The 17,388-nt window shown below is 42.1% G+C and overlaps 1 protein-coding gene across 1 annotated transcript in view; it reads right to left on the bottom strand.

Moving 5' to 3' along the window:
* The window catches only part of Mcc (MCC regulator of Wnt signaling pathway), a 265,151-nt gene extending 249,767 nt beyond the window's left edge, over nucleotides 1-15,384 (bottom strand). Inside the window, exon 1 of the mRNA XM_026380348.2 lies at nucleotides 14,807-15,384. Coding sequence (XP_026236133.1) covers nucleotides 14,807-14,863 — 57 coding nt within the window. The 5' untranslated portion in view covers nucleotides 14,864-15,384. The remainder of the gene's footprint in view (nucleotides 1-14,806) is intronic.
* Between the last annotated feature and the right edge of the window lie 2,004 nt (nucleotides 15,385-17,388).

Here is a 17,388-nt window from a genome sequence, read left to right as displayed (position 1 = left end):
AAAAACGGAATTTTTTTTGCATGTAGGGCACAATTATATAAAGATTATTATTATGAATAATAATTCCCATGAGATTTGACTAGACACAAAGTCCCATCCTTAAATACCACACATTCATTTCTAATTTGTAAAGAAACTTTCATTAGGCTAGAGGCATAAGATTACTATTCTCATGAGTTCTAACAGTTTTATGTTTGATTAACCAGAGTATCAATGGACAATATGCACTTAATAATTTCTAACAGTAAGCTTTTCAGTATCAAAACTGTTATTGTGCATCATTAAACAATTATAGTTTTGTTCTACGAAAGGCAACTTGTTTCTAAAAGTAACTTTTAAAAATGAAGACAGGGCGGGAAACTTGCCTGGTGACACAAAAGTCATTTTGTACCACACTGCTTCACTTGAAGTATTTCAACAAAATATTAATACAGATGCTCTTGACTTACTAGGAGGTTGCTTTCTGATAAACCCGCCAGAAGTTGAAAATGCATTTAATACACCTACTCTACAGAACACCACAGTTTAGTAGCACAATAACCTGTAGAGTATTAGCTGTTTACACTCCTGATCCCATGGCTGGCTGGGAGCTGTGGCTTGCTGCAGCTCCTAGCATGGAGAGAGAGGATCATACCCCTTGTTTGTTAGCTCAGGAAAATATCACAATTTGAAATCTGAAGTACAGTTTTTATTGACTGCATATTGCTTTCACACCATTGTAAAGTTGAAAAATCTTAAGTGGAACCATCAGGGACCATCTGTATCGCCATCCTTCACATTTATCATTTCTAACACAATCTGCAACAATCCCAGCTCCTGGAGCTACTCCCACCATCCCACGATTAGAACCTGTTCCCAATCAGCCTCTGTTCTGATCTCTTCTCTTGGGGGGATGGGGGAGCGGGGGAAACCTAATACCAAACTGATATTCCCAAGAGATTGGACTGGAAGTGAAACTCTCCAACCCCAGACCTACTGGGTGAACTCAGTGTTTGCCTTCAGAAGCAAACAGAAGGGCAGTACATCTTCTGTTTATTTTATTTTTACATCTTTCTATCATTCATAACTATCAGGTATCTGGTCAACCACACTGCAAGAATGTGCTTGGAAGAGAAAGCATTTCTCCTGCCTGTGAACATCCTAAGTAAGCTTCCAAGACGGAGAAGCAGAACAGACTGTATTACCGAGTGCTGCATGATAAGCCCTGAGGCACAAAGAGTGTGGCCAGGCCCCATGGCATACTTGGTATTAACTGGGAGTTGAGAAAGGCCTTCCAGAGAAGGATGTGTGTTGTTGGTCTAAAAGATGAACTGGTGTCATCAGGTGAAGGCACAGGTCATTGTAGGAGGAGGGACAGGCATGAGTTTTGCTCTGATAAGGAAGGAGGAGGAAGAATACTGACTTTTTATAAAGGATTTGTATTACACAAGACCTGTGCTTCTCCTTTTACCTGCTGGATATTCAAATCCATGTGGGCTGGAGATAACTTATGAGGCAACAGCTCAGAGATGGTAGTTTAAGTCATGGGGATGGAAACATCACCATAGGAAGCTTCAGAGATGAAAATCTAAAGGCTCCAAAACTCCACCCCACAAGTAAGAGGTTAAGAGGTTAAGACAGGTTCAGGACTCCTGTTGAGAACAGGGCAAAGTGGGCAGGAAATAAAGAGGGGGTGGGGGTCTATAAAAATGCAAGATATCCCCACTCCCGCGGATACCAGCCCTGGGTCCCCTTCTCCTCTCTGTGAGGCGGGGCGGGGGGGGAAGCAAGGACCTAATCCCGATTTCCAAGACTTGTATCAGCATCAGTTTCCTTCACAGTGCTCTCAAGCTATTAGCTCCTCAGCAAACAACCCATACGCTTAATAACTTAAAAACACCCGCAGGCACGTAGTACCTCTTCCTACTTTCTGACCATTAGACAAAGCCTCAATAAAGTACCAAAAGCATTAAAACAACAACAACAACAACAACAAAAAACATTTAAAAAAGCTTCTTTCAAATGAAAAAGTTAGCTGTAGAGAGAAACACAGATAGTCTTCCTACCGTGAAGCAAAATCCAAGTCATCTCAAACCCACTTACCAAGGCTCCCTTCTCATCCTCCTGAGGTGCTTCCTCCTGCAATCACTGCCAGTCCAAAGCAAAGCTCCCACCCATACTGCTGCACCCTTCTTCCAGTTAACAGACTGAGACTTGCAAGGGAATTCAAAGACTTTGCATCGCTGATAAAACTTTATCTACATGAGCAAAACGGTTTTGCAATGCATAAAGACCGTCTGTTTTGCAGCAGTATGTCCTCATTCCAGACGTGGGCAGCTTGCAATGCCTTCCCATGCTGACCCTGAGTCACGGTGGTCATCTTTGAGGCCACTTCCGGGCCCTGGGTTCAATAGAAAAACACTATAGAAAACACTATAACTGGGACAAAATTGGAATAAATTTCATACTTAAAATTTAAAAGCAATTAGTATTATCACTTATTAGCTCATAAACATTCTAGCTCTGTGAATCCAAAAGAAGAAAACAGCCACCTTTCTTTTCTAAGACTTGCCAATATTTGGATAAACATTTTCCCAGGTCATGAGCTTTTGGAGTGAATGTTAAGAAGAAAAACAGCTGCAGCCTTCACTCTCATGATTCCTGGATATTGTTCTCATGACAGAACTTCTTTTACTTATTTCAGTACGCCCAGCTACAACTCCTAATGCTTCTGTTTATCAAGTGCTTCCTTTCCACTTGGCACCTTTGCTCTAGAGTAAGCACTGCAGCAAACACAGTATTACTATCATTATTATCACAGCAACAAGAGTTGACAATACCCATATATTCACCAGGCATTGTGGTAAGTAGTACATGGTCATGTCACTGGTCTTTGCCATTTGTCTGGGGCACATAATCTTTTTTTTTTTTTTTAAAGAGAGAGAGGGGGAGAGAAGGGGGGGAGAGAAAAAGAGAGAGAGAGAGAGAGAGAGAGAAAATATTTTTTAATATTTATTTTTCAGTGGACACAACATCTTTATTTTATTTTATGTGGTGCTGAGGATCGAACCCAGCGCCCCGCGCATGCCAGCAAACAACACGTTACAGCTTGAGCCACATCTCCAGCCCAAAGGGCACATATTCTTATTACTATTTTATAACAGGGAATGTGCAGCCCAGAAAAGTAACTTTCCCCTGATTGCCTAGCTAGGAAGTGCCAGAGCTATGATTTCAGATCCTACAACTTCACAAACACATAGTTTTCAAAGAAAGAAATTGAAGTAACCTGACTCATTAAAGATGTAAGTTAGGGTAGCCAAAAAAACAGAGGTTTATCCTAGTTGTTCAACATACTATCCTGACCCCAATATGTCATCGTGGCTAACTGGGGACATTTTAATGCTAAAGACGCCCCATCTTTGACACTTGGAGAATTAAGGGGTTTGTAGGCGGCTTTATCAGCATCAGACACTTTCTTCTGCGCAGTAATTACATGTGTGTCCAGACAGCATTTCATAAGCAGCTCAGAAACCCAAAATGAGAGAGAAGCCGTCTCAGAAGTCGCTCTATCAATCCCACTGGAGGGCATACTGTTTTCGGTCTCTTGCTGACAGTAGGGCATACCAAAAAAAGTGTATCCCAAATCTGAGTTTAAATACCCATTCTATGTAGGAAATGGAAAATCCTCCAGTGCTGGGGTCTGACTCACCAATGTCCCCCTCCTCACTCTCGATGCCCCGTGAATCATCAGCCTGGACATAGCCAGCTGCCTCTGGGCCACTGCATTCCCACAGTACTCCTGTGTGATGCTCAATCAGAAGTGCTCCCAAGCAAGCATGAAAGTAAATTAGATTTTAGTTTAACCAGGATTAGATTCATAGCACCAAGAAATGAAGTAACAGTTATCTAATCTAACAGGCCAGCCTCAGACTTCCTGGCTACTCTCCACAGGCCCCACTTGCTAAAGCTCACTTCTAGAATTCCTCTTTAAAGACTGTGAAATCACCACGTGGGGTGGGAAAACATACCTCTTTATAGGTCATGGGCCTAATTCTTAACTCTGTGCTTACCTAAGGTTGCTGCATATCCACTACTCTTTCCACAAGTTGAGCTACCTGGTGTTGGCCTGTGAAAGTCTGGCCCCACCTGCTTCAGAAAGTTACTTATGCCTGCGGAGCTGGGAGGAGCCTCCTGGGCTCCAGCACAGAACATTTGTTTTCCATGGAGAAGCAGTTCATTCTCAGGCCTCATTTTATAGCCCCTTCATCTGGAAATACTAAAAAGTGAGTGCTACACAAAACCCAACACGGAAAATCAGACATGCACAAAAGAGAAGAGGGATAAGGGGCAAAGGGCTGATATCCAGAATACAAAAAGAACTCCTATAAATGGAAACAAGCAAACAAAAAAACCTCAATTAAAAATGAGCAAAGAACTTGAATAGACATTTCTCCAAAAATACAAATATGGCCTATTAATAAACACATGTAAAGATCAACATCATTAGAAGGGCTAATTGTTTATTTATTTATTTTAAAAGAAAAGTCAAGCTGGATAGTACCCACTTATACTCCCAGGATTTAGGAAGCTAAGACAGGAGGGTCACCTCATTACAAAAGTTTGAGACCAGCCTGGGCAACAAAGCAAGATCATGTCTCCAAAAAACAAAATGAGGGCTGAGGATTTGGCACAGTGGAGAGCACTCACCTAGTGTGCCCTCAGCCCTGAGTTCAATTGCCAGTACTGCAAAAACAAAATGAGAAAGGAAAAAGTGTTGGCAAAGGTGTAAAGAAACAAGAAACCCTACATATTATGGGTAAATTGTGCAGCCATTACAGAAAGCAATGTGGCAATTTGCTAAAAAAATAAACATAGAATTACCACATGATCCAGCAATTCCACTTTTGGATATATATATATGTGTGTGTGTGTATATGTGTGTTTATATATGTAAACACAGAGACTCTGACAGGTATTTGTACATCATGTCCATTGTAGCATTACTCAAAAGTTGAAAACAACCCAAATGTCCATCAATGGATACATGTGATATATAAAATGTGATATACACATACAATGGAATATTATTAAGCTCTAAAAAGGAAGGTAATTCTGACATGCTATGACATGGATGAATCTGGAAGACATTTATGTTAAGTGAAATAATCCAGTCACAAAAGAATAAATACTGTGATTCTACTTTATGAAGTGTCTAGAATAGGCAAATTCATAGAGACAGAAACTACAAATGCTGATGGTCAGAACAGGTGGAGGGGAGTTATTATTTAGTGGGTAGAGTTTCAGTTGGAGAAATGAGAAAGTTCTGGAGATGGATCATAGTGATAACTGTACCACAGGTGAATGTGTATACTACCATGGTTAAAATAGCTAGGCTGGGCTGGGCATGTGGCTCAGTAGTAGAGCACTTGCCTAGCATATGCGAGGCTCTGGATTCAATCCCCAGCATCACACACATGCAAAAAATTCATAAAACATTAAATTTTGTTATGTATTTTTTTAAAGAGCATGAGAAGCTTGACCAAGTCATATCCTGTCAATACACAGCAGCTGACAGACCAGCCAAACAGTCACCCATCTCATTATTCCCCAAAATAGAATGCAACTGCTCTTTCGGATTTGCAGACCTGCTAAGCCCCAACAATCTTTGCCAGTAAAAACCCACTGAGAGCAGATAATGATAATGCACCAAAACACCATAGAGCTAAAAATAAATTCTTCTAATATTTTTATAGTAGGAGCTAAAAAAAAAATAATGCCATATGTGGACAAGATTAACTGAAAAAAATAGAATGTCTCCTCTTAAAATAATTAAAGAATATTACAAAACACATACTATCATGTAAATATCCCGTGACACAGGAACAAAGGAAGTTGAGGCAGAAAAGGGAAAAAAGTCATTGGAATTAAAAAATAAATCAATCCGGTTTCTACATTTTTTCCCTTCTGCCATGAGTTAGCCTTCTTCAGGCCTCATGCAAAAGGTTTAGACAAGTTAAAAGTCCAATCAAAGATAAGCATAGTGGTATCATCCAATAGAAGCATTTTATCTGATTCCATTCTTACTGGTGACTTTCTGGTCACGCTCTAATCATCAAGTTGCTTTTTAATAGGAAAAAAGTACCAGTATTCCAGTCTCCTTAGAGCTATATTTGTTATAAATCAATAAACTGGTACTAAATTTCATTTAAAAAAAAAGAAGTGATTCTTAGTAGTTGGAGGAAACTGATCCAAGCAATGGTGAAAGCAGAGTCCAGTTTTCCTAATTCAGAAGCCACTTACATTCACATCATCAGCATCCATCAGTACTGAACCATCAATCAAGGAAAGACAGCCTTCAGATCTTTCTTGGCCAGTGCCTCTCAGTTCTTTAAATCATTCCTTTTAAGGGAAAAATGAACTTGAATACCCTGAAATAATTATGGTTTATTTTTATGGCCTAAACAATTATTTCTGATTATAGAAAATGACACAGTTTGAAAATTTGGAAATATGCGCAGGCTTTCAAGGCGTGAGCAAGCAAAAGAGGAAGCATCTGACAACTCATCACTTGACCATCTTCTGAAAGTAACTTAATTGGCTTTTGGAAATGACCTTCCTGACCTTTTCTTTCTTTTTCTCTCTCTGGTGTCTATGTGTGTTTCCTGAATCTCTGAGTCTAGCCTGACCCACAGTGTAGGGAAAAAAAATTATAGAAAGAATAAAAAATAAATTCAGGCCTATCTTCAAAACTCTCCAGAGAGATCCAGATTCTTTCTCATGGCTTACAAAGCTGCAGGTAATCCAGCCAGAAGTATTTTCTAGGTCTGCTCTTCCACCATCTCCCTGCCACGCTTTAAACCCAACAGGCATGTTCTGATTGCCCCCCACAATCACACCTTTATCCCTCACTTCTTCCCATTCTCAGTCACAGACTGAGGTCTTCCCTGACCACTTAATAGCGACCCTCAGTCCTTCAATCCCTGCATATTTTTTTTCTTTATAGCACATATTACCGCAGGATACACATCTGTCTGTGTGTGTTGTCTGGCTCCCACTAGAGTGTGGAGTCCATTAGAAGAGAGACTACATCAATTTTGTTTGTTGCTGTATCCCCAGACCTAAGATAGCATCTGGTATGTAGAAGGCACACATGATATTTGTTGAATAAATAAGTAAATGGGGAAGAGCTAATAAGTTACAGTCATAATGACCAAACCTGATTTCATCAGATGTGTACCTTAACTAAAATAGAAAAGTTATCTATCCAACACATCTGTCACAGTAAACAACTGGGATTTGGTCCAAAGAGGCAACTTTGAAGTCTGTTGATGCCCTATTCCGTCACAGATTGACTTAGATGCTGGCAATACAGTGCTTCGTTGTACTCTACACATTCCTTCAAAGATTTCAGGGTTTCCCTAACGAGGCAGACGATATGCCTGGATCATGAAAACGAGTGTTCTGAATACAAGTGAGGCAAGAAACGATTAACCTGGAGAAGCTAGGAGGAGTCGGGGCAGGGACCCAGGAGCAGTTAAAGTGTGCCCCGTATTCTATAGACAAGTTCATACAACCACAGGAAAAGAGGGACAAGCGATTACTCCCTCTCTTACCAGGCAACCATTCAGAGAACTTCATTGCCTTTCTCACTGCAAGGCAATCTTTCTCCACACTGGCATTCTTCCCTTGACAACTGCTTTAAGTATTGCTCACAAATCCTGCTGGAGTTAACTGACATGTGCACACACACTGGGGTTTCGTGTTACCTTCTATTCTCGAGTAATCAAACACTAGAACCTTTCCTTGATTTAAGATGCATTTCCATATCTAGCCCTACATGTCCCATCATGCATTCCAAACGCTAATCGAATCTCATGGCAGGGGACCTGCCTCAAACACATCCCCCAACAAAAGCACCAGGTGCCTTTCACCAACCACACAAACTCCCCAGTCCAACAGGCTTTTATGGCTTATTTACAAAGTTAATAAACCAACCTATAGCTTTTTATGTGGCAAGTAGAATCAATCGCTACTAGTTTGGGGTTTTACTACAGGACTTTCTTCAGGCTTAACATCTTTGCTGAATTTAAGGAATATCTTTTAAGATTTGCATATATAAAGTACTTTAGGAGCTCAGTAACTCTTATGATAATGCAAACCTTCCAAAAGGTGCCCTCTTTTCCCCTGTGTACTAATTTTAGCTGTTTCTGGTCAGCAAGAGAAAAAGGACATTCAGTAGTAAAACAGAGAAGCTCTGTGGTTCCAGTAAATATTTACCCTATTAATTTAACTTCTGTTTATCTGTGTAATCCAGGTTACTTGTTTTTTTGCCTAGAGTGAATGATACCCCTGCTAGGAATTTAGGTTGGTGTGAACCAGGGGAGGTTTCAAGAAAATAAATGCCTATAATTTATAATCCATGTCCTGAATAATATCTATCAATCTTCTGAATCAGTCTGTCTCTGTCTCTGTCTCTCTCTGGCTCACCTGATTCTGTAATCTTGCCAACACAAACCCCTCTCCCCAAATCTAGCGATTACTTAATATGTAACTTGATTTCATGCAATTTTATTCCTGGGATCAAAAAAAAATTGAAATTTTTGTTCATCAACTTCTTAATTTCGTTACAAATGCAGATTCAGTCTTCCAACAGCAGTCTTACCTGGGAAACCTTCCTCCTGACTGGTCTGGGATAAGTCACCTTTAAGCAGGTCTAGGTAAGTGTGCCCACTCGCTCTGTGTTCTGGTACCTCAGACCTGGTAGCAGAAGGCAGGTCCTTAAGATGACAAGTCTTGGGAATCAAATTTTCCCGAATGGACAAAGCACATCTCACAATCCAGGTTCTCTCTGTGCCTCCATGGCTGTGGCCACCTCAGTTCCTGAAGAACTACCTGGTCTTTGATTAACTTCCTTTTCTCACATTTCCTCCTCCTTCTTGTTGTCTCGACTTCCACCTGGTTTGAGCTCTGCAGACCATCTCTATGGCTTGGTCTACTTCTTCTTGCCTCTGGGTTTGACTCATGGCCTCACTGATGTGCATCATGTGCTTCCTTAGGACCTGGCTGCCAGCCACACTCTTGCCATACAGCCCTGGCTGCCAACTTCATTGGGCTCCCTGGCCTTGCTCACTGGCATCAGCGCTCTGAGGCCCAGTAGTGACGCTGCCTACTATAGTAGCACCCAAGAGTCCTGCTGCAGGGTGAGAGAGCACTAATTCTTTTGACAAAGTTTTATTCTCTTTGTTCCAGCACCTCAAATATCGCAGCACCAACCCCGCAAATGCCTGAGTGTATGACAGGACAAGGGTTAGCACCCTATCTCCTCTGCAATAAAAGGAAACAGAAGGCCCTCGGCAGCTGGGTGGGGATCATGCTGTTTCTTGTGGCCAATTCTGCTTTTAGGGCTCTGGAAACTCAACATGTAGTGTTTTCCAGCCCCTTGGAGGGGATGGCAGGGACTATGTCCCTTTACTCCAATCATATCCATTTCATTTTTATCAAAAACACTTCTCTAGGCATTGCATAGGGGTTACAATATGGATCAAGTTAGGCAGGATTTTTAAATAGAATACTCACCCCCTCCTGAGAACATGTGATCAAAAGTTCAGAGTCAGCAACAGAAACTCATGAAAGGAAACAGTTAAATGACAGCGCTCTAGGAAAAGCCCACCTGAACATGAATCATGGCTTTCACAGTTTTAGTGGCCGTGAGTTTTCTCACTTGTTTATGCCTCATTTTCCATACCTGTAACATGAGTATGACGAAAGGTGTATCACAAGGGTTTTGACAATTAAGCATGTCAGTATCTGGGAAGAGCTTAGAAAATGTTAGCTACTACAAGCCACTGAATAAACAGCTAAAATATAAAATAAAACAACAGAAACTATTGCCAGGCATAGGGAATTAAGAGACCAGTGTTTCAGAAAAAGCTCAGTCATTCTGGAGCCTCTAAAATGGATTACAAATGGCTGCAAAGTCTTTTTCACACCCACCCTTGAAGCAGTGGGATCTATTTCCTTACTTCTTTGAACATAGACTATACATATAGCTGATTTGACCAGTGGAATGCATACATAAATTACCCCGAGTCAGTCTCAGTTCTACATTTTTGTTGTTGTTGTGCTGGGGATCAAAACAAGGGCTTCCCACGGTTAGACAAGCTCTCTACCACTGAGCCACATGCCCAGCCTAGTCTTACATTTTAAGAATCCTGGCAGCTTAGACTTCCTCCTAGGAACCCAGCCGCCATATTAAGAGGAAACCTGAGCAGCTACATGACGAGGCCCACAGAGAAGAGAAATGAGTGGATCTCCCAGTTCATAGTAAACCCAGCTGTGTATTTAAGCCATTTTGGAACTGGATCCTCTTGCTATAGTCACTGAGCTCTGTCCAAATTGCAAAACAATGAACAAATAGATTGATTAGTTCCTAAATTATGAGTTTGTTACACAACCACAGAAAAGCAAATGAATGGACAAACAAACAAAAAGGTGAGGGGAACCCAAACCAAGCATTTAATATCATTTCATCAAGGAGGAAAGCAGCAGCAAGGTGATCATTCATTTGAACATCTGTAGAACACCTACTGTATTCCAGACTCATCATTAGGTCTTGACACTGCTCTTCTGGTGCTTATAGTCTGCAGCTAAGACAGACATACATTAAATAACTTAATACCAAGCCATGTGACTCTCAAGACAGAGCAGTATGAAGAAATAAAAAGGAGTGTGGGAATACTGGTGATCTCGCAGGCCTCTTCCTACTCTAATATAATTAATTTGTGATGAAGAATAAGTACATCTGTGAGACGGCCATTTAGAGATGGTCACATGAGATAATACAAGTAGAGAGAAAGCTTTCTTTTACACAAGTCTATTTCTTAATTAGAGCATGAATGCAGAGGCAGGGTTTCAGGTGTTATTCAACAGATAGACAAGAAGGCATGGAGAGCTGCCTCTACTCAGCAGTGGAATGATCGATCTGATGAAAGAGGTTTTGCATAAACAGATAAAGAGACAAGATGAGAACTATGATTTCCAGGGGCAACCAAAGTAAATAATGATGGAGGAATTTTTTTAATCTTGTTCATCATTTAAATAACGTTTAAAAGGTAAAGAATCTAAGTTGATTGTTTCAGACAAATTCTTTGAGTAAAAAAAAATATTTCTTCATCTCCAGAATGATTGCCAGGAAAGGAAAAACTTCAAAAGATATGTTTTTATTTTCCTGCATAAATAGGTTGATGTCTACCAGACAAGCAGGTGGAATAGACAGACAGCTATTCCACAGGGATGGTGTTGAATTTAAGTATCACCCAATATGGCTGCTTCTCAAGACACCTTCTTTCCAAAGCCTGAATTGGTATAAGAGCCCAGAGATGAGACTTTGTGATAGTGAAATGTTTAGGTTAAATTGCACACTAGCCTCACAAGATATACTGAGATATACAGGAGTTAACTGACAACCTAAAACACATGCCTATGAGAAGTATCATTCCCAAACTTTCCCTTGACAAGCTTTGGGAGAATTGAATTCAATGCTACTACAAGTATAGCCATTCAGTTTCTTGACTGTGGGTGGAGGGAGGCTGGAAGTCAAACATTTAATTTTCTAAGTACTTTTAATTTGGCTAATGTTAAAGTCCCTCCTTAACCTCCCATTTAAAAAAAAAATCCCTGCTGTCTTTGATAGAGGTAGCTAATAGGGAAGAAACAGAACAAATAGTCAATTCATGCTTCTCAAATTTTCCTTCTGTCGTTCCTGTTGCTTTTGTCAAAGAGTTCAGTCTTGATATAAGCATTTGTGAGCAAAAAATAAAAATGTGTATGAATGCTCATAAATAGAGGCAATTTTACTCTCCCATAATCAACTCACAGAATCTGAAATGGCTATCTTTCAAACTGAAGACACAAAAGGAACACATTCATGAATTTCCTGTTTTTCCATTTTAAGGTCTCACACTTGCAAAACACCTCATGCCCAACACCCAGCTCTAGGTCTCCCAACCTGGTATCCCCCACCACCCACACCCTTCCTGCTTGGTTGTATCCAAGCCTTCCTGGAGCACAGGGGACTAACACCTCCATTGCAGACCAAAGCTTGTACTGCTTTTACTAAAGAGAGGTCAGCAGGTTACAACTAGAAATTGATTAAAGTCACTCCCTCTTGTTCAGGACGTTACCAAGTCAGTGTCAACATTACTGTCAAAGAGTCAAAGATTCCTGTGGTTCACAAGTCAACACCAACCAGAGGCCTCTTGTTTATGACACCCAGGACAATGGTGGGTCCTTTCAGAGTTCTTCTGAAATGCCCAGTGACCATCAGACATCTGACCCCACAGGTGACCTCCAGACAACCTCAAGGCTCCTGAGCAATAGGAGATATGGCACTAAAGAGGCTCTCAGAGGGTTTTTATTAGCTTTGCTTCCAGGTGAGGAAAAGGAGTTAAGCATCAAAAGAGAATGAGGAGAATGGGGAGAATGAGAGAGAGGGGGGGGCAACTTTATCTCATGAGACATTAAAGGGAAACCAGTGTTTTAAAAAAATCATAGTGAAAACAAGAAACTTCACCAGAGGCCTAATGTGAGAAATAGAAATAATTTGTATTTACATCTAGGGATTCTGATCTCTGGATATCATAGAAACAGTACATGTTAAGGCTACTGCCCAATAAATTGAATGGAGATTTAGGGTCCAAGGTATGAACCATACACACTTGTTCACCTTACAAATTCTCTTTACTGATATCCTAGTTTAAAATATGTACCCTTAGAGACAATTGCAATTATTCAACCCAGCAGGAAAACCAAGAATGGGGGGGACAGAGGAGCACCTGAATCATGGAAACCAGAACTGGCTCAAAAGAAAGCAAAAAAATGAATGAGCAAACACTGAGGACAAGGAAAGAAAATTTAGTAAACTTGTTTATTTCCTTAGGGACAAGACTGTGTCTACAATGCTTAAATATAATTTTTCCAGCCAGTGCAAGGGCCACAAATCATCTTCAACCCCTTCATTTGGCCACAGTTTTATAGAAAATACAACTGGCAAAGAATGGTGCTTTCCCTTGCAAAGACCCTCCAGGCTCACTGAATGCACTCACAGATGGTCCCAATACTACTCAAGTAAATTCACATCTTCTCTTTCTCCATTCAGCATTCTAGCCACCCTTGCTCATCCTAAATCTATGATTCACTTTTTTTTTTTCTTTCTTGCAATGCTGGGGATTTAGCCCAGGGCCTCATAAATGCTAGGCAAGAACTCCACCAACCCCAATGATTCACTTTTAAACCAAGGGTATACACAGCACACTTCAGATGACAGCGAGTTAAAGCTGCTGTACAGAAAGAATCGATGTGAAGGGACTGTCAAAGACCCTCTCTCTGCAAGAGATATGGGTGCAGCAGTTTTCGGTTTTAAAATGACCTCAGAAGATGGACCAAAGGTTTTGGGTTTCAGTTCAAATTTGTGACCCTTCCCTCATTATGAAATGGGCAAAAATTATTTAGTTCCACAGGTCTCCTATGGGCTCCCATTTCTAAACTACATCCTTGGTCTCAATATTTCTCCAGTCTTTTACATCACAGGGATGGAGGAGGGGAACAGGGATTAGGAAGTGCCTCTACCACATTCAGCAAGTCCCTCGACATGCTCTTCCAACCCTGGGCAGAACAGCACAGGAGCATGAGGGATGACATTCACCACAAGACACCAGAAACAGACTGGGGCTTCCCCCACCCTTCTTCTCCCAGTCTCTTCCTGATCTCCAGTAGAGAGATCCATTCTTTTCATTTTCTTTTCATAGTTGGTAATCTGACATCACTGCTGTCTGCCTTCTGGCTGTTTGTACATTGGTTTTCTTTTCTTCCCCTTTTCTCTCTTTAGCAGGACTCAGGAAGCTTAGAAGACCTATGCTACTTTGGCCCCCATAAATGGCTTAGTGATGGCTAAGGGGGAAGCCCACCGCCCTTCTGCTCTAGACCCCAACACACAGACCTCCTCTCTCGAACACCCAGTTCTGTAGGATTCCCATCACCACTTTTCAGGTATTCAAAGCTTTGGGGGGATATTGTCCAGGCATCCTTGAAGTCATCAAAAAAAGGTGGCTTTGAGCATCTTACTATTCACATATTTGCATACTGTTTGTTTTAATTCAAAGACATCCTAAACACTCTAGTAGATACATTACAGTGAGAGCCCAGGAATTGCAAATGCGCTTGCCTCAAAGACGCAGGAGTCCAGACTTGGGCAGGAAATAAAAGTTCTAAGCGGCTTTGATGTGCTTCCTCCCCCACCCCACCCCCATCCCCGTGCAAGCCATTCATCTCCGCCCAGGGAGAGACCACCTTGCCAGAACCTAACCAAAGACACCACACGTGGAAACCAAGTGGGAGAGTGAATAATCCAATGCTTCCCAGTCCCTCAATCCCACCCCCACCAAATCGGTTACCAGCGGCTTTAAACTCAGCTGGGGTAGCCTTGTATTTTCCGAATACGAAAAGGAATTTTGAATATAAATGGGGGGAAGCAAGTGTGCAGGGACAGGGGATCCAGTTTTTAAAGGAGAGTTAAGCGCTGAGCGGTTTGGTTAGAGCTTGTTTCTTTTTTAAGCTGACTGAACCATCAAGCCAGTTCAGGTCATTTCCTGAGTAGCACTACAAGTTAAAACAAGATCCAGAAAATCAATTAATCTTCAATTGCGCTGCCTCCAGACTGCGAACACAAGCGGGTTGGGTGGGATGTTGGGCTGGGGGAGATGATCAGGGGGACGGTGTCTAAAAGCAAACGCACCAGAAACCCAAGCTCCCGACCTCAGCTGTTCCTTACCTCACTCAGCTCGGCTGAGGAGTCGTTCCCATATTTCATGGCAACTCCAGAATTCATGACTGCACTTTTCAGAGCCGGGCTCTTCCGCCTCCAGGTCTCAGAGCTTAGGAGTGGGGCTTAACAGGCTGGGTATCCACTGCTTGATCCCTTTTGGCACATCTTAGTCTAGACAGCCATTTTCACTCAGGACACTGTTCGGAAAGCCCAGGAAGGATGCAGACAGTCCTAAAAGGCACAGACCCGACGAGCCATTGCTGCAGGAGGCTCGGTGCCGCGGCGCGCTCGCAGCTTGCTGCAGCGGCGGAGCGGCGGGGATCCGCCCGCGCGCGCCCACCGCCTGGTCCCGGGGCAATGCCACCCTCAGCGCCGCTTCGCCACTCCTACGGTGCCTGGTCGACCCCCATTACCAAGCTGCAGGGCACCTCACAGCTGGCGCCAGTACCCTGGAGGACTCCGACAAGCTCTCCAAAGAACCAGGGCGGCGGAGCGAGAAAGATCCGCGCCTCGGATTCCGGGGAAGGAAAGCAAGCTGGAGAGAGCCGGAGCGGAGCTGCACTTCACGCTGAAGTTTCCCCTTTGAATCGTCTGGAGTTGTAAGTGGTTTCTGATTGAACACAGCTGTCTAGCTGCTGGCTACGGGCTGTGCGGAGAGGGCGGAGCCAGAAAGAGAAAAGGGTTGGGGGTGGGGGAAAGCCGAGCAGAGAAGACCGTGCTTGGAGGGAGAGCCGGCATCCTTCCAGTTCTCTGCAATAGTAATTACAGGACTCAGGTCCAGAAGGGAGAGAAGAAACAGGAAAAGCCACCTGAGTAATCGAGCAGGAAATTGAAAAAAAAAAAAAAAAAAAAAAAAACTTCTCTCATAGGAGCCACTTTGCATGATTAAATAAGGTCAAGACAAACCTGAACACTGTACATCAAGCAGCGCTGTGCACTTCTCACGGTACATTAAGATTTTACAAGAGTGTGGGGCGGTCATTTTCCCTGATCAGTCTAAAGTCAACACTGATGGTGTCAATTCACTATCAAACTCCCTCTTTCTGTCGCTAGGGCAGAGTACATTTTCTGCATGTCCATAATGAATATAAAGATAACTCATCCCTTGAAAGATATAAGATAGGCTCACATTCCCCACCCTCCCCAACCCTCAGATCTTCTTAAAAATTGTACTGCTTATATGAGCAGAGCTAGATTTTAGAGTATGACTCAGAAAACCTTCAAGGAATTCTTATGTCCAGTGGACCCCATGGGGTCAGAAACCCCCGCCCCTAGAGCTTTGAGTTCCCCTGAGGTAATACATCCTGTGTCTATGGGGAGTGGGTGTGGAGGAGGGAAAAGGCAGAGATTTTATCTCCATAAAGTTAAAGCCCCGCTGCATTAGAGATGCACTGGAAATGGTCTGATCCTTTAAAGCAGGAGGTCTGCTGGATTGCTTAAGAAACCTCATCAGTCTCTTTCTACACAATAGGAACAAAATGTCTCCGGCCCCAATGACAGACCTTGGCATTTCCTGAAGCCTTCTATGAAAAAGCCATTGTATTGTTCACTTCCAAGTTCTATTTTTAAAAAAATCCAATAGGATGTTTATTCTGCTCTTTAAGAAGGAGCAAAGAGGGCATCATTTGCATAGATCTTCTTACTTATCCCCCCCCTCCCAGCTTCCTGTTGAGTTCATTCATTGCCTGGAGACCCTGCTGGGATGGGGAAGAGTTTGGTGCTCTTTCTAGAGCTAGAGCACCATGTGGATGGAGAGGGGCTGAGGAGTCACTTTATTTGATTTGTTTATTCATTAAAACCTGCTGAGAACTGACTGTAGTTGAAGCTGGAGATGTTTGTGGATTTAGGGATATTGGTATAGACTCTGCATGTCAAGCATCCATATATCCAAATGCTACAAAATCCAAGATCCCAAATGCTCCAAAATCCAAAAGTTTTTGAATATCCTGTTAGTGCTCAAAAAGTTTCAGGTTTCAGATGATTTTGGATTTTTAGATTAGGGATGCTGAACCCATATAAATATGAAGAAAACTCAAGCACAGTCCCTGCTCTTGAGGTAGTCAAACATGATCAGAAATATAGAAATATAGATAGAAAATGATACTTGCCATAAAAGTGGTATAAATGAAGATCAATTGCAATTGAGAGGAGGGAAATATAATTTTGGCTAGGCAGGGTCAGGGGAGAAGACTGTGAAGGAATCTCAAAAACTGAAGCGTGTGAGTTGATCTTGGAAGAATGGCTGACCCCAATGGAGACGGGGAGTAAGGAGAAGGTAGTGGTCCTATTGTGAAAGTATGGGTATAGACTGGAATAGGCAGAGCATGCAGAGGGATTGCAGGCATTCCACTCCAGAATGGAAGCTGGGTGAGAAGAGAGGATCGAAATCAGATCACGAATAGTTTTGAGTCCCAGACTAAAAAAATGCAACTCCTCTGGATAGGCAACGGAGGCTCATAAATGTGTCTGAGCACAGAAACATCAGAGCTGTGCTTTTAGATATCGTAATAGATTTTTATCACACCCTTGAGTAACTAACATGAATTCAAATATGCTAGTGTTAAATGTGATTATGATTTTCAAAGTAC

The sequence above is a fragment of the Urocitellus parryii genome, chromosome 1 (assembly GCF_045843805.1).
Source record: "Urocitellus parryii isolate mUroPar1 chromosome 1, mUroPar1.hap1, whole genome shotgun sequence".
In the NCBI taxonomy this organism is placed as follows: domain Eukaryota; kingdom Metazoa; phylum Chordata; class Mammalia; order Rodentia; family Sciuridae; genus Urocitellus; species Urocitellus parryii.
The sequence above is the reverse complement of the archived record's forward strand: the minus strand, read 5'-3'. Positions and strand labels throughout refer to the sequence as shown.